The sequence below is a fragment of the Pezoporus occidentalis genome, unplaced genomic scaffold (assembly GCF_034315485.1).
Source record: "Pezoporus occidentalis ecotype Australia unplaced genomic scaffold, CSIRO_AGI_Poc_V1 ctg2, whole genome shotgun sequence".
In the NCBI taxonomy this organism is placed as follows: Eukaryota; Metazoa; Chordata; class Aves; order Psittaciformes; family Psittacidae; genus Pezoporus; species Pezoporus occidentalis.
In genome coordinates, this window is record NW_026913855.1 from 20,742,036 (window position 1) to 20,767,373 (window position 25,338).

At 39.1% G+C, this 25,338-nt stretch overlaps 1 protein-coding gene and 1 long non-coding RNA gene across 2 annotated transcripts in view; one reads left to right on the plus strand and one right to left on the minus strand.

Annotated features, from left to right (window-relative positions):
* LOC134163337 (collagen alpha-1(XV) chain-like) overlaps nt 1-25,338 on the minus strand; it is a 118,776-nt gene that overhangs the window by 76,228 nt on the left and 17,210 nt on the right. The window contains 4 exon segments of the mRNA XM_062618130.1: nt 543-666; nt 2,534-2,629; nt 3,021-3,095; nt 6,508-7,055. Coding sequence (XP_062474114.1) covers nt 543-666; nt 2,534-2,629; nt 3,021-3,095; nt 6,508-7,055 — 843 coding nt within the window.
* LOC134163341 (uncharacterized) overlaps nt 11,783-25,338 on the plus strand; it is a 110,076-nt gene continuing 96,520 nt past the window's right edge. The window contains exon 1 of the long non-coding RNA XR_009964705.1: nt 11,783-11,839. This is a non-coding gene — a long non-coding RNA (uncharacterized LOC134163341). The remainder of the gene's footprint in view (nt 11,840-25,338) is intronic.

The window sequence follows — 25,338 nt, forward strand, 5'->3', positions numbered from 1 at the left end:
ATTGCATCATCTTATTTGACTCAAGCTCCAGTCTAATGGTTGCCTACTTTTCATCTCTGTAACAATAAAAATAAGAGTACAACAGGTACTATCTGAAATATGTATAAAATTCAAACAGGGACATTGTCTTTGGACTTTTTATAATAACTAGTTCTACTTTCTGTTTTCTAGGAATGTGCTGAAATTGCCTTACTCAGAGCATTATTCCGTGCTCTTATTGCCTTGCATGTTTAACTACAATGACTGAGATAAGCACCTAAATGGAGTGAAAAACGGGGGATGTGTTGGCTAGTGGTGGTTGTTGCTACCACTTAACTGTTTCTGCTATTAACAAATTGCAGCCTAACAGACTGCAGTTTCAAAGACCAAATGTTTGATGTGCCGGTTCTTTTCTAACACAAAGGATGTCCAAAACCATAGGATTTTTGATTCCTGTCATCACCCAAAATATAGCACTGGCTTTTCATACACAGGGAAATGTCAGACTCAGATCTAGAATGTAAATGACCACCCTCCACCCCCCAAAGAAAATGAAGTAGTGCCTTGCTCTTTAACTGCTGCTTCAGAGATTTCTTCTGATCTGTGATTTCCGGAGAAATCATTTTCTTCCAAATAAGACAATATAGTTGGGGGGGCTTCCACTGGCTCAGCTGACGTATCTTCAGGCTAAAGAAAACCATAAAATCCCAAAGAACTGTTTAGACAACAGGTTTATCACATATTTTAAAGCAAGAATCGGTAGATTACCTTGCTCAAAGCATAGTAATCACAACTACTGCATTTATGAAGCAAAACAGAAATCCATATCTGTCCCACTTAATATCTTGCCATTATCTGTCCTTACTCTTCTACTGCCCTTAGAAATATTATCTGTCATTGCTACCATAAAACCTGAAGTTCATTGATGGCCAATTATACACCCTCCTTCATTACCAAGTTTCTAATTTATTTTGTCTTCTATTTCATTTTTCCTCTTCACACTACACATCTAGTCAAGTTCTTGAGGAAACCTAGCACAGTACTTTTGAACTCCTCTTTTCCAAACCAAGTCATGTACACCTGTCAAACACATAGAGAGGGAATAACTCACAAGGAATATAATGTTATCAGTTCAAGTCTAAGAGCCTAGAGCTGGCTAGTACCCACCCTTCCCCATGCTGTCTGTGGGTGGGCAAGAGGCAGACATTTAAATAATCTGGTATCAGCTGCATGCAGGAATGCAAAAAGCTTACTCCCTACCAGGATTAGAGGCCTGGTCAAGTGCTGTCCCAGTGTAATCAGATTACGTCATGCAAACCTGCATTTGCCATCTAAATAAGATTTAAAAGTGGTTATGTTGTCATGGTAACCCTGAACAGATTTAGTGGACCAAGCATCCTGGGGTTGAACCATATTATGATCTAAAAATTGGCATTATAAGGCTTGCTGAAACAGTTACTATTTATTGACATGTTGATACGGCCTTTTGAATAATCTATTATATACTGTAATCATTTTCTGTGACATTTTTCCTTCTGGGCATTGATTCTAGCCTGATTATGGAATTCAAGTTAATCATAAGCAACTTCTAGGTCTTCTGAAGCAGGCATGACATCGATGTATTACCATGACATTGTCAGATCTTGAAATAACACTTTTGGCATCCAAGACTGATTGTATATATTTGGAAAATCAAAGGAAAATGTCACATTTTTACTCCCTGGGAGTGGTATGTCATGATAAACAATAGCTGTTACACTTTCAGGTCTCTGTTCATGTAAATCATTTTTTAGTAATCTAACAATAACACTTATTGAAACAAATTTTCTACCTTTTTTACTCTGCAGCAGTGAATGATATGCTGAGACTCAACATTCTTATGTGCTGGTTTTGGCTGAGATAGAGTTTTTTCCTTGTAAGAGTTAGTATGAGGCTATGTTTGGGGAATTTCAGCCGAGCACAAAAAGTAAGAGAGAATATGATGTGATAGGAATCTCTAAAAGCACAAATGTTATGGTGAGAAAAGAGCAATTATTTACTCTGTGCTCCAGTAGAGTAACATCCAAATGAGAGCTGCAGTTAACATGCGTAGAAGGGCAAGAAAGAGATGATAGTCCTTCACAAACATTAAATAAGCTAAGGAACCCTGCAGCAGGAAGATGAGGATGGTAAAATTCCCTTGGGTTAAAAAAAACAAAGCATGAAATTCATGGGCAAAAAACTCATTAGAGGTCCACCAAACACAGATATGCTCCTGGCTCAAGCATTTGTTGAGATGTAAATTGTTCCAGAGTAAAAGAGTATTCTCAGTAAGTGCCATATTTATGTTCCTAATCTGTTGTTATACTCTTCCTAAAGTACTGGCTGTTGAGTTGTCAAAAATACCAGATATTTGATCTGGCAAGGTGCAATCATTCTTATGGCTGGGTGCCTGTTTTTCTCATAGGTGCCTTTGGAACTAGCCACATACAAAAAAACTAGTGGCAAAATCCAGACCTCATGATCCAAAAAAATAATATTAAGCCAGAAATATAAAGCAAATAAATAAATTTACCGTTATAGGGAGATGAGAAGGTGCAAGGATTTCTTGTGTCTCAGAAACACCTCCAACTTCTTGAATGCTGCCATTGCCACTGTTGTCTCCTGAAGCCTGTGCAAAACCCAGTCATGATAGCAAGTTCATAAAAGTCAGAAAAAAAAAATATTATCTCCAAGGAATCAACTACTTCAATGCAGATTATTTCTTTTCAGTTGGCGAAGCCTTAGTGTCATTACGATGTTAACTTATTTCAGTTCTTACAACGTTTCATGAGTCACCCTTCGGAAAAATAAGTCATAGTTAATTTTCTGAAAGGCATTACAGACAAAAGAAAACAATTCTTTTTGAGTGTGGTCAAAAAAAGAGATTCACAAACACAGTTTTACACATGATATTATGTTCTCAAGAAGAAATACTATGTTCAATCTTATGAAAAATGTTTAATAGCAAATTAATTTGAAATCTCTGAGGCACTGAGGAGAACTAATATAAGAATACTCACGTAAGGATCATCATCTTCACAGTGATCTTCAGTAGCCCTTGGGTCAGATTTGATTGTCAGATGTTGAATTGAGCCCTACATGAAACAACAAAAACAGTTCAAGGACGTAATATTTGAAGTAGGACGTGTGAAGTGGAGGGGTTGTGTGTGTGGAGGGGTGGGAATTAAACAAGTCAACAAAAAAACCCAGACTCAGTTCTGATTTGCTTGGAAAACGATGTGAAGCATAAATTATTATGATAATAAACTCAGTTAAAAGAAATTTAAATATATTCTTATGTTTTTCTTTTGCAAAACGTATAAAAAAATTGAAGTTGCCAGAATAAAATGGCTATCATGTCCCAACGACAATACAATTGCTATGCTGTATTATTAGTGCCCCACCTGAAAGATCTACTTCTACATTATGTTCTATAGTCTGCAAAGAACTGTCTGCTTTTTCTAGTTAAGAAGTGCATTGCAGGTCTAAAAATGGCATGTGAAAACCCCTGAAAATGAACATGAATGATGGAAAAAGAAAATACCTGTAAGTGATGGAGTGGGTCAGGGAGAAGCCAGCTTAAAGTTTTTCAAAGCAGAAAGAAAGGAGATGTATTTTGTGATAACAAATGTTACTTTTTTTCAGAGTTCAGATTATATTTCTCAGTTTGACATGCTGAAAGTGCAGCAACAATTTAATTTTAAACATTTAAGTCTTGTTTCTTAGATTACACAGACTCAGAGTGTCATAAGAAACTCGTGAGGGATGTTTTCCTTCTTATGAGGTCTTACAGAGTTAGGCATGGTGCACATGTAGTATGGAAAGATGGATATTCAAATCAAGAGCCATTGTACCTACATGTGACATGCCTGTTCCTGTTTTGCTGACTGTATATTTTGCTTCTGTGGTTTTATATTTTCTGTAGAAAAGAGCCTGAAGAAGCTGACAAATTTCATCTTTATCTCTAGACAGACACAGAATACTTCTCTGTCCAGTGACTTCTCTTCAAGGAGCTAGAACCATGAATTACACCATATAAAAATATCTCGGTTATGCTCTGTCTGCTGAGTAACGACCACAGTCACACAGCATATGTGCTCACTCAAAGACATAGAAAGCCTGAGTCTTGGTAAGGAAAACTGCAACAGCTGCGGAAGTGGGAAAAGCAGTATGCCTTGCTGTTAATGCCACCAAAAAAACGCAAACTCCAGATGAGGGGAAGGTACCATTTATCTACACTGCTATGTCTGACTTTTCTCTCTCTTTCCCCTCTGCAGCGGTCTTCTCTCCTTGTCCTAAAAATACTGAGGAATTATAAGCAAGGAAGTACTTTTAAAGCAACATTTCTGATAGCTTCTAGAATATTTCAGAAATTAGCAAAATCTGAGATTCTATCTTTAATGATCCTCTACTTTATGTATGTTTAAAGACCATGAAATTCATGCAGTTCATGCATCCTGAGTTTGCAGAGAATCTGAGATAACAGCTCAGTTGAACTGAACCGTCTCAAAATTTAGTAATGGGCAACTCAGGCCTTGAACAATGTCAGACTAACAGAACAGTTCATTGAAAAATTAGACATGAAAAGAGGCACAACCAGACACTTAGGCAATCTCTTGGAAGTGATTCTTTGATTATACAGTATGAGCAGATCGCATTTGGAGAACAGATTTTTCCTCTTGCTCTAAAGTGTGGCTCTGGGTGATGAAGGAAATAAAATGGAGAACTCTACTGTTTCCCCGGTGCTGCTGCTAGCCAACTACTCCAACCAGAAAAGTCATGGCCAAGTTTGCCATAGTAGGAATGGTAGATAGTAGGTATTGGATTCCGCCTCCAAGTCTTGTGCCTGCTGCTTCTTTCCCTGTTAAGGCCGGTTTGCAGAAACTGGCTTCATCACTCTTTCAGCTGTATTTGGTTGTTTTCTGGTTTCTACTTTTCTTTTTAAGCACCAGGGATAGAATTTCTTTTTGTTGCCATAAAATCTGAATGACATAAACCATTATGTCCTTTCCTGTCTAGCAAACAGCGCTTTAGACACATGAATTCCCATTAACCCGAGTAAACCAGTAACTGACATTCATTCAGAGTCATTTGTACTATCTGCTATGAATTGTTTCTATTTTGGGCAATTGACGCAAACAGAGCTTGAGGAGGAACAAACCATTTGTTTTTTCTACCCAAAATCAGATGTGACATATAATAAATGAAGAAATAAAGGCACAAGACGTAGAGTACACCTCCTAGTTAACAGCGTTGAAGCAACCAGAATACTAGCTGAAATTTATGTATACTCGCTATAGCATACAGACAGCCTATTTCAGTGGAAATGCCTTAGAGTATAATCTACCATGCATTCTTGTCACTGTACTTACAGACTTATGGGTGATAGTCTCAGCAGCTGATCATTGCATGTTTTCCTGGTGGGGTACCAAGGTGGGTCTCGTTTTCTTGAACGTTTCTAATTCCTACTTACTAATCATACATTCCCAATACCCCAGTCATCCCATCTGTCCAAGAAAGGTAGTGCCAGCAGCCAGGTTTTCTGAACAACCCCTTCTACCACTTACTTGCTGTGAATCAATATGCTCCTGTAATTCTAGGTGATTAGACTAGTCAGATAAATGATAAAAGTGCACTATTCTTGCTGCTTACCAGATGAAGCTCACAACCTGCCAGCACACCTGAACTTTTCAAAGAACATACTTTTCTCTAAAGGGAAGGATCCTCTCAGTTTTTTATGCTGCTTTACTAACTTAGGGGAGAAGATATTATTCTCACAAAACACTGTAAAGTTTTGAAGTACAAGGGAAGTACAAAAACAATATAGAAAAAGTGTGACATTTCCCTTTCATTTGACTATAAGTCAATCTCATACATACTGACAACTTTCACATTTCCATATGGAAGCTTAGTGGCTGAGAATTCCAGTGGGGATTCAGCAGGAAGGATGTCTGCATTCAAGCTAGAAGGCTTGGGAGCCTTGTAGTGGTGTTTTTGGTCCTTTCTGTTTTTCTAAAGCACTTGGTAAACTTCAAGTAATATATAAAATGTAGAAATACAACTTTATCTTCTAAGTATCTTTATCTTTGATGACATCATTCTCTTCCTGATGTTGAATGTGAAGTAAACATACCTAGCGCATAAGGGTTTAAAATACAGACTTTCTACTAAGGTATTATTCTTAGAAGTTAAACAAATGGATACTCTGAAAAAAGCCCTTCATGAAAAGGCCATATAAATTTATGTGATATATTTTCTGTGAAAATCCTAGTATTCAAACTGAGCATTGAACTTAATATCTGGACTATAAACTTCTGAGGTTCTACAAACATTTGCATTTAAACCAGAGCTTGTATATCTGCACTGCCTGAACTCTGGCCAGGTAAATAAAATACAAGGTACATAATTTGTAATCTCATTTGTGATATAGCCACTGTAAGCAGACTTTCTTGGGTAGAGTACATGCATGAAACACTGAAGAATGCAAATTTATCAGGCGCTACTTACTGTGAACTTTTGCAATCCTGTGGCTCCTGCATTACCAACAAATATCCCAGATCCAGATTCAAATACCAAGGCTCGATCTGATCTCTGAAACTGAACTCTCTGATATTCTTCACAGTCCATGAACAAAGCAACATCCTTGCCCTGAACAGTCACTGTAAACCTATTCCACTTGTTAGTCATGACTGGTACTTTAAATGAAGCAGCCTCTCGGGAGATATGGGAACCAGGCTCTGTGTAGTACATAATTATTCTCTGGGTGTTGTCATCAACTGGTGAAATTCTCATTCCCAGGTAAATAGTTTTCTGGAAGGCATCTGTTATTGCAAATAACACTCCTCCACGATCACTGTTTGGTTTCACTGTATTGATGACAGCAAAATCTCTATAAAAAGGTGATGGTATTATGGCACTTGTCAATCGACCGATGTTAGCATCTGGACCAAAGCTGTAAGCTGGAAACCCTCCATAGCCAGTGACAAAGTAGACAGAAGGAGGAAGAGGAACTCCTATTAACTCAGTGAGGTCAAGATGTCCTTTTGAGCCTCGTTCTGTAAAGTGTGTAGAAAAAAAACCATGTTAGTTAATGTGTGAGAAACATTCTTTATTCTTGAGGCGCTCAGCCCATTTAATATAAATGATTTAAGAAAGGCCTTAAAAACTGTAATGCAGTATTATAACACCATTAACATATTTCTAATACTTTAGGCCCCAGTTCAGTTAGTGATTAAACACACCTAGCTAAATACACATGTAATTCTTTGTCCTTTAACTAACCAAGGTTACTCCTATACTAAAGAAAAGTGCATGTAAAATTTGGTGAAGTTGATCGGTAACAAGTAGTTCCTGCTTCAGCTGTCCACAAATTACAAAAAGTGCTGAATGTGTTTGCAAAGTGAATTCAGTGAAGACTGAGCAATCTTTTGCTTTCTCAAAGAAAGATCCTTTATCCTCACAAACTGAGAAGGCAGTAAGAGTTCTCTACAAAAAGCATGAGAGGGTTTCACAAATACAGGATAAAAATTACAGTGGATTTACTTTAGCCCTTGCAGTTACCTGCTTCTACAACACAGCTCCACTGAAACTGAGAGCCTTTCCTCCCTCTACAATCTCCTCTAATCTTACATTCTTAAGTTTCTCAGTTTAGCTAAATGAGTTAAGTTTCTCATTTTATCTAAAAGTCTCAATTCTTCTTACTGGTGTACATTTTCATCCTTTCCAAAATATTTATGTTACTCAGAAGCAAACAAAGTGCTGAGGTGTAGCTACATCATGTAAAAATATAATCACTCATAAACTGTGATTTGTGACTAAGTAACTGCTGGCTTTTTCAGCAAACATGAGAAAAGATCTTCATGATCCAAGAAAGTCAGATTTTTACGTCACTTTCTTATGAACTGCATCCTAGCCCCTCTCTACATTCTTTGCTGAAAATCTTCAGATCCTGGTAAAAGAGAGGATATATTTGGAACCACTGTTTTTCAGTTCCTTTCTTTATCTACTTCACACACCAGTCTCCCATGGTTCTTAGATTAACTCCATCAGGCAAAAAACTAGTGTGGAAAGAGGCCTTGTGGTAGAATGAGTACAGATGAGTACGCATGAGGCACTGCTCAGGGGCACTTCCGTGTGATATCTCTTTATGAGGAAAGTTCCATAAGATGGTGTCCCTAGGCAGCATTAAGCAAAGTTATCTCGCTCAATGGTCACTTAATTTTCAACCCAGCACAGGGAGAACTGATGCCACCTGTGATAATTTAACACTGCAGACATTTACAGGGTACAGGAGCTAAACACAGTCCATCTTTTATATCAGGGCAACAGACAGCAGAGTCAGTCCCCCAATCTTTTTTTCTGAATAAGTACTTACAGAAGCTGAAAACGAGTTCCCAGTCTGCCTGAATATAAGCAGTGAAGAGACACATGAAACTGGCTCCTAGCCCAGCCTACCTGTAAAGGACTAAGTCATCCTCAGATTCTGATGCATTTCACCTTCAGAAGAGCTACATTTTACAAGCAGCCTGTACACTCTGGTCACGGCATGAGCTGAAATTTCCTGGATGCATATAAAACCGTGGGATGTATACATGCAATGCCAACCCAGAATACCTCAAGTTCTTCCTCATGTGCATAGGCTTATTTCTGCTTCTAATACCTGTAGTACTCCCTTTCCTGCCCTAGGATGTGCTAAAAGATAGTTCCAAGGTGCATGTGTTTATATTACCTGGCCACTTCAGGCATGATAATTTGCCACCAAGAAGGAGAAACTAGATAAATAATTTCACAGCTCTCACCACATCTTTTTCTCCTTAAGATACTAATGTGCCACTCCCATGTCATGAGGTTTTGGGTTTCAAGAATATAACAGGATGGGTGCCCATTACATGCTTATTTGGAGAGTCTTATTTAAAGCATTATAGCTTTTATGGAGCCTTTATAAGTCTCCATAAAAGGAGAAAATGATCTTGATATGAGGAAAATTGTACTGCCAATACTTCACTTTGCCTACAGTCTAATGTCCCAAGGGACACAGTGACCTTCCTCCAGGCTGGTGATTTGAAACAAAACTGGTAAAAAAAAGAATAAAAATTACTGTAGCTAATAATGTCAAAGTTATTAGTTAAAACATGACTTTTAATCTTTCTTCCCTGATTTGTAAGCATTCCCAAGTCCTTCATAATGTATATATTTGTGTAGTGTAGATTGATGAAGTATCTTTCAATTTTTAAACTTAATTACCATAACTGTAATAGTTATATAGGCTGAATATATCCAATTGGGACAGTAATGGAAAAGGTGTGACAGTCCAGATTAATACCACAAAGTGGACTCAAAAACTTTATACCTAATTAAAATCAGGAAGAATAAATGAATCTTGCACTTGGCTCTGAAACCTGGCAAGCTGGTTCTGAAGAACAGCTAGAGAGAGGTTCTTCAGCTGAAATATACCTTTGTTATTCATTATTTATATGCAGTACTATAATGGGCCATGTGTTGCAAAGTGTTTTTTACTGTCCTAGTGATTTTGCAAAGAAATGGTAAATTATTCTCCCTGTGCCAAAGTTGTTACAGTCCAGTTGAAATCAGTTCTAATCTGTAATCCTCTCTGTACTTGAGCCAAGTCTGATGTTTTGCCTGATAGATTTTGCCCCTTCCTAATAGCTTAAAAAATCAATTTTTTTTTTTTTTTAATTTTTTTTCCTGGCCAAACAAAGCTAATATTTTTTTGATTGTGACTCTAATATTGAGTCATACTTTATATTCACACCCACATACACGTACAGGAACCTCAGCTACAAACAAAATGCATAAGCTATTACTTAAATTTAAAAAAATAAGATAAATAGTAAGATTGAAGAAGAATATAGGAGCTGTACACAGATACCAAACCTAATTCCAAAGAGCCGTGGCAAAAGGGACCTAGAAAGAAGACAGAGAATATTTAAGGTGGCCAGCAGCCAGCTTATCAGACTTGCATAGCAGGGTGAATCTCAGGAGTGAATCTAATTAATAGAACTGTAGTTTCCCACTTCCTATTCTCAAAGGAAGATTTCATAAATACAAAAAAAGCCCATTAATTCTCTTCACGCACTATGTGGAGCTGCAGTGTATGTACAGTTTCCTAGTCACACACCAAATGATAAAATGCAGAGCTCAAAACTCTTGCTCTTTTAGCATAGGTTCTAAGACAAATGAAACATGTTTTTAAAAGGTGGCAGCAGAAGACAGTAAGAACAATCAGTATTTGGGTAAAATGAGCCAGAAGGCTCAGCAAATATCTGAACTTCAGTGAGACTGGAGTAGAAGCTTGCATCTATCCCCTATAGAAAAGCAAACAAGAAGCTTCTAGCCAAATTCTGGGCTTACAACTTATCCCAACTCTTAATGGATTTATGAGGATGTATAGTTACAGTTAAGAGCAGACTTACAGCCACAGGTTTTGCTCCCATTCAATTATCTCTGATAAATTAATGTCCCCTTGATGCAGTTATGTTAGAACAAAAATGCCCTCTTATTCCCTTAAATCAATGGGTAAACACTATGCTATTTTAAGTACCTTTAAAGCCAGCAGAACACTATGTTGCACCAGTATAATTTTATTTCAAACATGTACTTCTACTAAGCCACTGGATATTGGGAGCATCCAGAATTCATCACATTCATGTCCATGTTTCCTGGACCTGGGGCACTGGAAGGTGTAGTACAGAAACACCTTCAATATTATCTATGTTTTATCTCAAAAAATAAAGTAGTGGAATACCATAAATTGGGATGGTATTTTTATAATTCTGGAGTTATAAGCTGTGTTGTGTTCTGCATTTATTAACATTTGTTATTGTACTTTATAGTCAGAATTGTTACAGCATTTGCAGATAGCTGGATAGTCTCACAGAGGCGTTTGAGGAACTAGCTGTGAAGTATCAGTGTGTTGTAAATCAATATTTAGGTTATTTCAAGACTGCAGATGACAGTAGTGAAGGTTTTTTTCTTCTTTTAGTTATATTTTTTCATGTAATTACCTCACTGCTTCAGTACTGAAAATAGTGAAGCTGTAAAAACAACAAACCACTATTTGGTATTGGAAGATATTCTGTTTTCCTAATTGTGTCTTAACGCAGCAATCAGTAACAGTGAAAGATCATGAATCTTAAAATGGACTGGAAAAAACAGACAAAGCTCTTTAGAAATAAGCAGGAGGTCCTCCTAGAATATATTGGTATAGACAGTTGGAGCATTTTCTTCTGGATGCCTAAGGAAACCTCAGAAGCTATTTTTAGTGGTGTTGCACAGCCAAAAGTGAGGCTGCAGTCAGTAGGAACTGTGATACTTACTGACATGTAAAATCAGGCCCGACATTCTTTTGTGCAAACCATTTTCCAACACTTTCTGCCAACAGCTGGTTTTACATCATTATCATTCTGCCCTGTTCTGGACAAAAATATATGTAGTTTATGTACCTAAATATAGTTCGTTAAATATGCATCTATATTGCACAAAATGGTACTTTTTGTCCCTATCATGTCTTGTTTGAGAAACTTTATTTCATCACAGTGCTTTCAAGCAAATAAAAAAAAAAAAATTTTCTTACATATAAGCTATATTTTTCAGGTTTTCTGATCTAATACTGGACTAATTATTGTTTTATTTGCTGCTTGTTTGGAAGATTTTCCATATACATTTTTGTGCACATTGTTTTTTGTATAGAAACCCAAGGTCTTTTGATATGTATTATACTCAATGAACTATTCTCCTTTCATTAAAAAAATCAGCATTTAAAACACATTGTCCTGGTTTAGCTGGGATAGAGTTAATTTTCTTCCTGGTATCTGGTGCAGTGCTGTGTTTCGGCTTTAGTCTGAGACCAGTGCTGATAAGACACCGATGGTTCAGTTGTTGCTTAGTAGCACTTATCTTGAGCACTTTTCAGTCTCTCACGCTCTGCCAGTGCGGAGGGGCACAAGAAGCTGGGAGGGAGCAGACAGGACACCTGACCCAAACTAACCACAGGGATATTCCTTTGAACAAACAAGAGGAATTAGAGATGTGTGCACGTCTACAGGGGTATGATATAATAGGCATCACAGAAACATGGTGGGATGGCTCCTATGACTGGAGTGTTGGAATGGAAGGTTACAGGCTCTTTAGGAAGGGCAGGCCTGGCAGGCAGGGAGGAGGAGTTGCCCTTTATGTTAGGGATAGGCTGGAGAGTATGGAACTCTGTCTGGGGACAGGTGAGCAGTCCACAAAGAGTTTGTGGGTCAAGGTTAAAGGGAATATAGCTATGGGAGACATTACTGTGGGGATCTGTTACAGACCGCCTGACCAAGGAGAACCTGCGGATGAAGCACTCCATAGACAGATAGGAAAAGCCTCACGCTCACAGGCCCTTGTTCTCATGGGTGACTTCAACCACCCTGACATCTGTTGGAAGGACGGTACGGCCCGGCACAAGCAATCCAGGAGGTTCCTCGATTGTGCGGAAGACAACTTCCTTCTGCAAGTAATAGAGGAGCCGACAAGGAGAGGTGCCGTGCTTGACCTCGTGCTCACCAGCAGGGAGGGGCTCATTGGAAATGTGACGCTCCAGGGCAGCCTTGGATGCAGTGATCATGAGATGCTCGAATTTGAGATCCTCAGGACAGTGAGAAGAGCGTGAAGCAAGGTCACTGCCCTGGACTTCAAAAGAGCAGACTTTGACCTCTTCAGGAACCTGCTTAGTAAGGTTCCAGGGGATACAGCCCTAGAGGGCAGAGGGGCCCAAGACTGTTGGTTGATATTCAAGGATCACCTGCTGCAAGCTCAGGAGTGTTGCATCCCAACCAGAAGGAAGTGCAGCAGGAGGGCCAGGAGACGTCCTTGGATGGATTAGGAGCTCCTGAGGAAAATTCAATTGATAAAAGAGGCTTATAATAAGTGGAAGCAAGGACAGGTGGCATGGGAAGAGTACAGGGATGTTGTCCGAGAAGCTAGGGACCAGGTTAGGAAAGCTAAGGCCCAGTTAGAATTAAACTTAGCTAGAGGTATTAAAGATAACAGGAAGGGATTCTAGAAGTACATAGCAAATAAAAAACAGACTAGGGAGAATGTAGGTCCCCTCAGGAAGCTCTCAGGAGAACTGGCTACACAGGATTTGGAGAAGGCTGAGGTTCTGAATGACTTCTTTGGCTCAGTCTTCACTGCCAAAGGCTCTGCCGCACCACCCAAGTCTTGGAAGGCAAATGCAGGGACTGTGAGAATGAAGACCTTAGGCCCACTGTAGGAGAGGGTCTGGTTCGAGACCATCTTAAAAATCTGAATGTGCACAAGTCCATGGGGCCTGATGAGATCCATCTGTGGGTCCTGAAGGAGCTGGCAAATGAAGTTGTGAAGCCGCTGGCCATCATGTTTGAGAAATCATGGCAGTCAGGTGAAGTTCCCGATGACTGGAAAAAGGGAAATATAACCCCCATTTTCAAGAAGGGGAAAATGGATGACTTGGGGAATTACAGACCAGTCAGTCTCACCTCTGTGCCTGGCAAAACCTTGGAGCAGATTCTCCTGGAAGGCATGCTAAGGCACATGAACAACAACAAGGTGCTTGGTGACAGCCAGCATGGCTTCACTAAGGGGAAATCCTGACTGACCAATTTGGTGGCCTTCTATGATGGGGCTACAGAACTGATGGACAGGGGTAGAGCAGTTGATGTCATCTACCTGGACTTGTGCAAAGCATTTGACACTGTCACACACGACATCCTTGTCTCTAAATTGGAGAGACATCAATTTGATGGATGGACCACTCGGTGAATAAAGAACTGGCTGGATGCCGCACACAAAGAGTTGTGGTCAATGGCTCAATGTCTGGCTGGAGACCAGTAACGAGTGGCGTCCCTCAGGGATTGGTGTTGGGACCGGTCTTGTTCAACATCTTTGTTACTGACATGGACAGTGGGATTGAGTGCGCCCTCAGCAAGTTTGCCGATGACACCAAGCTGTGTGGTTCAGTTGATACGCTGGAGGGAAGGAATGCCATGCAGAGGGACCTTGACACGCTTGTGAGGTGGGCTGATGCCAACCTTATGAAGTTTAACCATGCCAAGTGCAAAGTCCTACACCTGGGTCAGAGCAATCCCAGGCACAGCTACAGGTTGGGCAGAGAAGAGATTCAGAGCAGCCGTGCAGAGAAGGACTTGGGGGTGTTGGTTGATGAGAAAATGAACATGAGCTGGCTGCAGTGTGTGCTCGCAGCCCAGAAAGCCAACTGTATCCTGGGCTGCATCAAAAGGAGCGTGACCAGCAGGTCGAAGGAGGTGATCCTGCCCCTCTACTCTGCCCTTGTGAGACCTCACCTGGAGTATTGTGTGCAGTTCTGGTGTCCTCAACATAAAAAGGACATGGAACTGTTGGAACAAGTCCAGAGGAGGGCCACGAGGATGATCAGGGGGCTGGAGCACCTCCCGTATGAAGACAGGCTGAGGAAGTTGGGGCTGTTCAGCCTGGAGAAGAGAAGGCTGCATGGAGACCTCATAGCAGCCTTCCAGTATCTGAAGGGGGCCTATAGGGATGCTGGAGAGGGACTCTTCATTAGAGACTGAAGTGACAGGACAAGGGGTAACGGGTTAAAACTTAAACAGGGGAAGTTTAGGTTGGATATAAGGAGGAAATTCTTTCCTGTTAGGGTGGTGAGGCACTGGAATGGGTTGCCCAGGGAGGCTGTGAATGCTCCATCCCTGGCAGTGTTCAAGGCCAGGTTGGACGAGGCCTTGGGTGATATGATTTAGCGTAAGGTGTCCCTGCCCATGGCAGAGGGGGTGGAACTAGATGATCTTAAGGTCCCTTCCAACCCTAATGATTCTATGATTCTATGATTCTATTCAGCCATAATCCTGGACAAACAGTATCTGCAGCAGGAGGGTAGGAGAGAAGGAGAATTATCTGGAAGAGAAGCACAAAGGCATGGGGTGCTATGCTAGTAACTATCAGGAAGAATACAGAAATAGGCTGGGTGGAAGGGAACAGAGCCCTGGGGTGAATTAGAGAGACAAGTGCAGCAGAACTTGAACTGCTGAAGGGTGGTTGGAGGCTCAGAAGGGACAGGGCTTGTGACAAGCAATAGCTCATCTTAGGTGCTGGCCTGAAAAGGGGTTCAGCACAAAGTGATAGAACAAAACCTGATATGAAAGTGTAAGTTTGAGCAACTTTAGTATTTCTTTAGAAACACAGAACCCTATCCCAATGACTTTCCCCTGACAAAGTCAGCACTGAAATGGGTTTTGTGCAGTTCTTGCACTCAGAACAATGCAAAGATGCTATCGCATCGCTTGTTCAGGTAGGGCAGGTGTGCATGAGAGGGAAAGTACAGGCTTCCAGGACAACTGCCCACCTAAAGATAATTGAACAAAGTTTACCTGTATAAGTATTGCAGAGTCTGTATTGAATACTGCAGCTGTCCAATAGTATGCACCTGTGGCAAGGTTGGACAGCGGCTTTATGAAATTAAGGTTTTGTGTGGTGTAAATATGTAAACTATAATGCGGACAGTATCGTTGCCAGCAGGAGGGACAAGTAGCCTTTAACGATTGCAGGAGCTTTTGCATTTCACCACTAGGCGACAGCAGAGCACTTAATAAATCAGATGGAGCTTTGGTTTAGGTATGAACATTGCTGATGATTCACCAGTGTCAGCGTCTGCTGGGTGCTTTCTTTTACAACGTCTAAACTAGCATATGTTTTAATTTCCATTGCGTTTATAACAAAACAGATGTGAATTATCACCCTGTTCTTTTTCTTTCACAATGACCTTGGAAATCTGACAAAATACATTAAACTAAGTCTGCTGTGTGTTTTCTTGGGAAAAAAAAAAGAACACATTGCTGTTCTTGTTTTCTCTTTCACTGTCTCTTTTTTAATCTCGAATTTTAAGGCAGAAAATTCTTGCAAGGGCATTGACAACACCCTCATTTCCAAAAATATGTATTTCTAAGATGATGAGGGCAGTTCTCTTAAAGTACTGGGAGAAACATCTGACACTTTCCTAGATTTAACAGTTGTACACGTCAGGAGAGAGTCTCTGCCCAAATGTGGAAAAACGGACACCTATTTAAAGACACTGACATAGTCTGGCACACTGACCTGGATATAAATTCTCATCCCATATAAAGAGATTTTAATGGGAAGCTAGGATAGAGAACACTTAATCAGCAGCTCCTGGAGTTGCTCCTGCTCTTTGCTAGCCCCTGTCTCCACTACAAGGTTCTGTCCTTGGACCAGGGGCATAAGAAGGATATGAGCAGATGGGAATTGTGGGTTTACAATTCCTCTGTGAAAATCAGAAACCTTCACCCAGAAATGTTCCTTCCCTCCTCACACCTACCACACCATATCTCTTAGCTCAGCCAAGTGATCTGAACACTGTCATCTCTCTATACTTCCCAGGAGTAATTTAGCTTGCCTTTCCACTTGACACTGTGAATGACCAAGGATCTTCTTTCCTGTAAGAAAATCCTGCTCCAGATCATCACCACCACCAGTCAGTGCTTCTGTAAGAAGACAGATATCATGCTCCCTTCTCATACCACTTTCACAACATCTGTTTCATCAAAGCATTAGGAGTCAGCATCTAGTGAGGCTTGACTTCAGGCTAAATTTGTATGCTCTGTGCAGTTTGATCTTGCAAGCAGAGCCTCAAGCCTACCCAAGTATGCAAGGGCAAGCACTGTCCCAGACAGGGCTGGAAAGACAGCCAACAAGGAGTCTTTGAGTGGGACATGAGAGAAACAAAAAAAAATTCAGTATTTCTGTAACTTCTACCTTGTGGCATGGTCTCCATGTGATGGAGGCTAATACATCTACAGGACATCATCAGGGATTTAAGCAAAGCTTTATTATGAGATCTTCTACTAACCTGAGAGTGGAAAATCACTTAATTCCAGATCATATGAGATCAAAACAGAAATCTAAGAATATTGCAATGACTCGGCTTTGGTTTGGTTGGTTTGGTTTGGGGTTTTTGAGGGTTTTGCTTTGGTTTTTTTTTTTTTTGGTGTTTTGGTTTTTTTTTTTGTTAGTTGGGTTTTTGGGGGTTTTGTTTTGTTTGTTTTTTTTTTTCTTTTTTGGTTGGTTTTGTGGTTTTTGTGGTTTTTGTATGTGTGTTTTCTATTGTTAAAATTAAGGGCTGTGAATCTATTAAGGTGATGAAAATAAAAGGGTTTTCTATGCACCTTTGGCTCTTACAAGGCACCTTGAAACATGGTGGACTGTATTCCTCTCTCAGATGACTATGCTACCCATTTTTTTTATGTAAAGAACAAAAATTGATATTTTATTACTGAAGTTTTACTTTCAAGTCCTTGGGAGGACTTGTGTTGTATTCCAGGATCACCTCTTTCATAAATGTCTTCCAGTTTATGTACCTGATATTATTATTTTTCATCCTGTTAAGTATATTGTCATATATTCTTTACACTATTGGATTTAGTAGCTAATGCATTTGATACTATAAAAAGCTGGAATTCAGAGAAGTTGAAAAATGATTATAAGGTAGATGGTATGGGAACAGTGTAATCTAAAAATGTCTTGTATTGGACATTAACGTTTCATACAGCTCAATGCTTTTATAGCATGAATGCTCCAGTAAAATTGTAGGGGAAAAAAAATCCAACCAACGTAATACTACTTCTTCCATCTTCCTTTTCCCAAGAATTTCATTTCCCAAGAGCTACATTACACTACTTTTATATCTTACTGTAAATCACATATGCTTTTATTATGATCATGGTTTTTTGTTTTTTTTTTCCATTTCCCCAGTGAATACACTGAATGAATTAAACAAAATATCTTAAAAATGTCATTCCTGGTACAAAAAGTTCTATGTTAAAACCCTGGCTAAAGTCCTAAGTGAAAGACCTTCTTGTTTTAAACTGACTCATTAGTATAAATGATCGTGTCCCACAGCACACTGTTAATGGCAGTCTAGGGCCAGACAAAGCTTTCACAGTCAGTAACAGGGCAGGCAAGTACATTTCCAAAAGCACACTCTGCTACTGTGGTAAATTCAACCAAAGACCAGTAGGGCCAGACGCATGGAAAGCTGTTTTAGATACACTTCCGTCAAAAAGATTGAAACATCTTGTTGATTACATCATATTTTTTCTCTAATTATCAACACTAATTTTCTAAACGCTATCCAACTTCGCCTGCTACAGTTCTCGTGCTGAAACTCAAAAGTCTAAGAAAGCTGGGACAGAAATACACGTCTTGTTCGAGGGCTACTTTTCACCTCAGGACAGTTTTCTTCCAGTAATTCACAGAATTATTGAATCATAAAATTGTAGAATGGTTAGGGTTGGAAAGGACCTTAAGATCATTGAGTTCCAACCCGCCTGCCATAGGTAGAGACACCTCATACTAGACCATGTTACCCAAGATTCTGTCCAACCTGGCCTTGAACACTGCAAGGGATGGAGCATTCACCACTTGTTAGGGCAATCCTTATATCTAGCCTAAACTTTCCCTGTTTAAGTTTAAATCCATTGCCCATTGTCCTATCACTGCAGTCCCCAACAAAAGACCACAGAAGAAAAAGCACTTTCATCTTGCTTACAAAGTCATTTGGAGTTTTTGCCAATTTACTTTCATTTTCTCCTGACACTTTAGGTGAAACTTGGAAAAAAAATATCTGTAGAGGAGTGTCTGAACTCTATAGCAGGAGAACATCCACTATAACCTGTTGTGTGTGGAGAAGGAGCTGGCTGGCCATTTTCACCTTTAATCCTGTGTCAGAAAAATTCAACTATTCACCTGAATACAAAAGCTGCTGCAGGCAGCAGAACTGCTGAAAACTCATTTTGACCACAGTTTTTGCTTGTGATTGGATTCTGTTGTCAGGAAAAGGCAAGTAGTCACTAAAGCTTTTCCAGCATCTAAAAAATGTCACAAAAAACTTGTTGGTTCTCCAAACAGTCTCTCTCTTAGTGGAGGCAGAAATGTCATTTCCCACCCTTACTCTGTTCCTGTTCCATGAGACTTATAAGAACTTAATGTCTGTCCATCTTCTGTGTCTTTGTCAATTTTGGTACATGCAAGCTCAAATTCAAAGCACGCTCAGAAACTGTTGCGGACACGTGCTGCAATTATACACGGCTTGTTTCCTTGTGAAACCATGTTAAACTCAATGCATCACTGTGATACATGCTTACAACTCTTCTCTTGAATGTAAATACAGCAGGCTCTTTCTTCAGCTCAGTGGAGTAACGGCTTTTACTACTCACAGACCACAAATTTCCCGCTGTGGACCTCACACACGATCTTATGCAACAGTAAACTAAGTAAATCCAGCTTTAGCTGCACAACTTCGTAAACAAATATTTTGCAAAGCACCTATTAAGGGAGTTGTTACTTCATTAAGAAGAACATAGAAGTTTTCTTTAAAAGAAAAAATGAAATAAAAATTAAACCTACTTTCGCAGCATAAGATATATTGATGGGATGCTGGATATAGGTACTTCAGACTTTGCACCCCATTCATATAGATGCTGTAATTCAGTGTAGTGACTTTCAACTGGCTTCAGATGTACACAGCCACACACATTATCCATGTTTCAAGGACTTTCTTCATAACCAGAAATACTACAAGTTTAGAATAAATCCTCAGGTAGAAATCATACTGGCCTTACTGCTAACTCTTTCAGCTCCAAAAAAGCCAATATACTCATGACAAGTTCTAAAAATAAGATTTATCACTATCTTTTTTGTTTGCTTGTCTTATTTTAATCCCACACTTTGAACTGAATTAATACTATGGAACAATAATAAACTGATTTTTTCAAAAAAGACTCCATGCAGAAAGTGACAAGAAGTCAGATGCATTATTCCATGTAGCTGAAGACCAGAAGTCTTTCCTCACATCATAGCTGCATTTTCAAACACACATTCCCCCTTCACTGCATCCTTATCTACCCCCAACACATGACCCAAAATGCAGTCTTACTCAGTGGTTTGAGAAACGTAGGAGAGATAAGACAACTTCTTCTCTGATTCAAAGATACACTTCTTTTACATTATTTCCAAGGGAATATGGCAGGAGGAATATGACAACATTAGAACAGCCACATGAATTAGATAACTCATCAGTGTAGTTCACTATTTTAATCAGACTGTAGCATGTAAGTAAGACTTAAAATGTATACCAAAGCTTGAGTTATCTAGCTATGACAACACTGATAACTGTCTGGTGACTAAATCAGATAAACTATGTTGTTAGGTAGATCATAATTAACAGTAATATAACTGACTCAACGTGAAATAGTAGATAATACATTTTCCAACTTGCTGATACTCATTTTAACAGCTCTACTATTATGTTTAATCACTGAATTGATTCTTTCATCTCTGCAACTTAATGCTCTCAAGAGCAGATTTCTACTGCCTGCATACAACATGGATTATTCAAGAGATTATGTCTAGAATAACTGAATCACCTATTGGATTTTATTGAGGATTTAAAGTTTTATGACTGAAGGAAAAAAAAAACAACTTTTTTTTTTTTAATGCAAAGAATTTATTATGTTTTACATGTGCATGGCAAAAAAACCCACTTAATTTCCTCCAGAGTGTATAAAGTATAGCAGAAGTCTTATTTTTGGTGAATATTACATTTTTAGTTCACTTAAATGTTCTTTGAACCAAGAGCTGAAGGAAAGATAAAAAGATAAAAAGATAAAAGTAGTAAACGGCACTTACATTGTTTGATACATCAGTTGAAAGTCTTTCCCAGATAAGTCTTAACTGCATGCTATACCAAACTTAAAGATTATTGCTGATTTGCATCTGTATCCAATATGTACAAATCTATTTAAAGCATGTTGGCATGTTGGCTTCTGCTTTTAAAAACTTAGTTGACAAAAAAATACTGCACTTTTGGCTTAAATCTCAAAGGTTACTTTCTCAAAGCTATTATTGTGATGAGAAGAAGAGGTAATGTCCTTAGAAGTTATTGTATTTTGTTAATGCCCATTTGAATTGAATATTCAGAAAGTCAAAAAAAGAAACCCACATTACAAAAACAACAAACCACAAGGGTGTTGGCATTTTTTGGCTTTAATTATAGTCTTTTCTCTTTCTCTTCACTGTCTGAAACTTCATTTTTATTGTAAGACACTGTTTCCACCAATTTCACTGGTAATAAGTACAGATGTGTATTAATGGCACAACTATGTTGCATAAAATTTTGATTATGTCTGAACTAAAGCATGATGTGTCAGGCCTTCAACAGGAGTCTTCAGGTGATAGAAATTATAGCATTATGCAAGCTAAAGGCCAAGCTTTACAAGTTTAGAGCAGTGAGTTTTCCAGACCCTTTCAGTTCTCTGCTCTCGCCCACTTGTTCTTCTCTAGATGGAATGACTTTTCTCCCCCACTATGACATATATAGTCGAATATGACTTCATCCTTGTTCTGACTTTCTATAGCATCTTCTTGCCAAAAGCGCTGGAAAGATGTGCCATCAAAAGCATTGATCTCTAGCTTCTGGAGGAATTTTTCAAACCCTAGGCTTCTTGAAAAATACAGGTAGTGCTGCAGCCTATTCCCTGAGAACATATCACAGCTTAGTCTTGTTCTGTGGCATATGCTGTGCAAACTACTGCCAGATCTGTGAACATTCATGAGTTTGTGTAAGACCAACAGGCATCAAAGTCTCCAGTGCCTTCTGAATGTGTTGTCATTCTTGTCAACAAAAATGTCACAGTAATCTTCCAGACCCCTACGTCTCTCTCCCTCTTTCCCTATGTGCATTTTCACAGCTATCACAAAAATGTAAAGTGAATAGAATCTAGATATTACTTCTCCCTTGTCAGTCTTTGAAAAGAATATTAAGCTTGTATTTGTTTGTTTGTTTGTTTTACAAACTGGCCTAGTAATTTAATAGTAATACCCATGTACACTTTCCTGAGCATGCACCAATTAGTATGACTAATCTGAAATCAACAGTTATGGTCTATTCTTCTGGCCAAAGTATTTGAGAAATAAGCATATTCTATAGCTGAGTAGATTGTCCTCCTTGTACATGTGTATGCACGCATGCACACAACATATGACCATGAAGGGAAGATATGGCTTCAATTAAGATCACATTTTCAGCTTGACTTTTGTGTGAGAAACCTAGAAGCTGATGCATCTGGATATAGTCTTCCTAAAGTGGCTTATTAGAAATTGCACTGTGAAATCACAAATCTTCCACTGGAAAAGTGTATCTTTAGAAAAGACCATGTACCAGAAAATGTGGTTAATGAGAAAAGCAAGTAAAAAAATCCAAATCTGTCTCAGTCAGTCCTCCTTCAGAGTTAAAGGTTTGGTAGACCAACTTGGGCTGCTTAGAAAAAAAGAGTAACTTCACTGTTTTTTCCACTGGCATCCAGCAAGTCATAAAAGTCTTGCCAATAAAAAACTCAACATAGAATCATAGAATGGTTTGGGTTGGAAAGGAACTTAAAATCATCAAGTTCCAACTCCCCTGCCATGGGAAGGGACAACTCACACTAGACCAGATCACTCAAAGCCCTGTCAGTCCTGGCCTTGAACACTGCAAGGGATGGAGAATTTACCACTCCTCTGGACAACATGTTTCAGTACCTCACCACTCTCACAGTAAAGAACTTCTTCCTTATAGCTAACATAAACTTTCCCTGTGCAAGTTTGAACCCATTATCCCTTGTCCTGTTGCTGAAGTCCCTGATGAAGAGTCCCTCTCCGGCATCCTTGTAGGCCCTCATTCAGATACTGGAAGGCTGCTATGAGATCTCCACGCAGCCTTCTCTTCTCCAGGCTGAACAGCCCCAACTTCCTCAGCCTGTCTTCATACGGGAGGTGCTCCAGCCCCCTGGTCATCCTCGTGGCCCTCCTCTGGACTTGTTCCAACAGTTCCATGTCCTTTTTATGTTGAGGACATGTTTAGGTTCATCCCTTGAAAGCCAAACATTAGGACTTCCGGTGGCACTCACTGAGGTTTGGTCTTCTTTTTACATGCTATCCTATATGCAAAATGCAGCAGTAGTAAAGCACATTCAAGTAACAGCAGAACCATACTGAAATAGGTTAAACTTGAAACAGTTCTGAAAACTGAGGAGGAAAGTTTGGTTTTAAATTGGTTTCTTGGTTCTCAAATCACTGTAGTTGTTAGGAAAAAAAAAAAAGGTAGTGTAACTAATTTTCAGATGGGGTGAATTATGGTAGTTCTGCTGCTTTCAATACAGTTGTGACAATTTTATACAATATAGCAGCTACCTCCATTACCTAAATGGAGTCTCCCCAAATGGAGAAACATGGTTGATGGTAAAACCAAATTTAAAGCCATCAGTTATTTCATCAGCCTCTTCTTTAATCATCACCATCTTGTTTCAATGCTAAATATGTTCCATAGAAACATAAATCACAATTTTACATGATCATTGCAGCTGAAAATAGAAGGTTTAACCAGAAAATTGAAATTTAAGATACAGAGATTGGAAGTATTCATTTCCCCACACCATCCACAAGAACATTTCCATAAAAATTAACTTCTTTGTGAGCCAGGTCAGTTCCCAGGTCTCTCTGGCAGCTGCATTGCTTGCTTTGGAATAGCACCAAGGAACTAGCTGATACAGCCTGTAGAGTCCTATGCGTGTGGAGTTATATTATTTTAAAGTAAGGAAAATAATCACAAAATTATCTTGGCTTTAGAATGCAACTCAGAACTTCAGACTCAACAGGGCAAGACATTTGTTTTGGATCTGATAGGATGTCTCTTTCTGCAACTGAAATTTTGTAGTTCTGTTACATGACCACAATAGCCAAAGTCGTAATGTTATTAATGTACTTGGCTACACTGTCATATCTGGTATGTGAACATCTGCACTGTCCTGAAGTAACCTCACAAATTCTGATAAGCAAGAAAATAAAGACAGATTTTTTAAAAACCAGTCAGTAGATACCTAGAACTGTGTCCCAGAGGAGGGATCTTTGACAGTCTGAAAAGAAATCAGCAGAAAGATCCACATTCTGATTAGGAAGAAAAACAGTGTACAAAAGAAATACCAGCAATACCACCGCTATCTTTAAACTCCCCTCTTGCTTTATAACTTATGGTATTAACTGCTATTAATCACCAGAAGTAATAGCTACTTAGTAATACAGTTCATGGTATCAGTCTGTTAATAATAAATAATCTAATAATGTATTTGAATTGCAACATAATATATGTAGTTTAAAAAGGGTGTGAATTGTCCTTCCTTTTGTCTCTTCCTTGCCTTCATAAACACACTTTGAGAAAGTGGTACCCCAGTCCACTGGTTTAGTCATAATGGTAAAACCTTCATATTGTGTCAAAGACTTGCAAGCAAAGGAAAATGAGTTATAAACAGCACACATATTTATAACTCTGTTATAAACAAACAGACAGATCTTCTTTTATAAATACATATTTTTTACATATATGTACACAGGTGTGCTTTCCACAGGAAATGTGGCTGAACAAAAGAGAGTTTGGGTCCCTTGAAGCCTCCAATTTCTGTAGCTATTAGAGGTAACTTTCTCAAAGGAGTTTCAAGGACCTGGCACACAGAACCTTATTATTCTGATCTTATTAATGCATATAAATATTTGAAGGGAGGGTGCAAAAAGGATGGAACCAGTCTCTTTTCACTGGTCCTTAGTGACTGGAAAAGAGGGAATGGGCAGAAACTGAAACATGGGAAACCCTCTGAGCATGAGGAAACACTTGTTCACTGTGAGGGTGGTTGAGCCCTGGCACAGGCAGCTCAGGAGTTTTTTGTGTCTCCAACACGTAGAGATATTAAAAAACAGTTTAGACATGATCCTGGGCAAGAGGCTGTAGGTGGCCCAGCATAAGCAGGGAAGATGGATGAGATGATCTCATTCTGTGCTGCTGTGATGATGTGGTTCTGTGACTGACAGAGGATTACAACAGATTACCTTTACAGTTCCTTCACCCTTTACCTCTATCCAGAACCAATCCTAACAGCACAATTGTAGAACAGTTGTGCAAGTGTCTTGAAAAACAAAGAGAACAGCGAGTGTTCAAGCACAACATATTGCAGGAGAGGAGGTTAAATTCGTGAGAGACAAAAAGGGTAAAAAGAGGTCCAGATATATTAAGAATAATCTGTATATATTTAAAAGTATTGATGATTGGATTCTAAAGTATTTCTTTTTCCCATTTTTTCCTATACCTTCATTTAATTATTTTTTTTTTTCATGGTGAAGAGAACCACTGATTGACTTCCCATTTGGAAGTCTCATTCTGTTTTCAACAAAATATACTGCTAAGGAGACAGTCTAAAAAACAAGGACTGAATAACT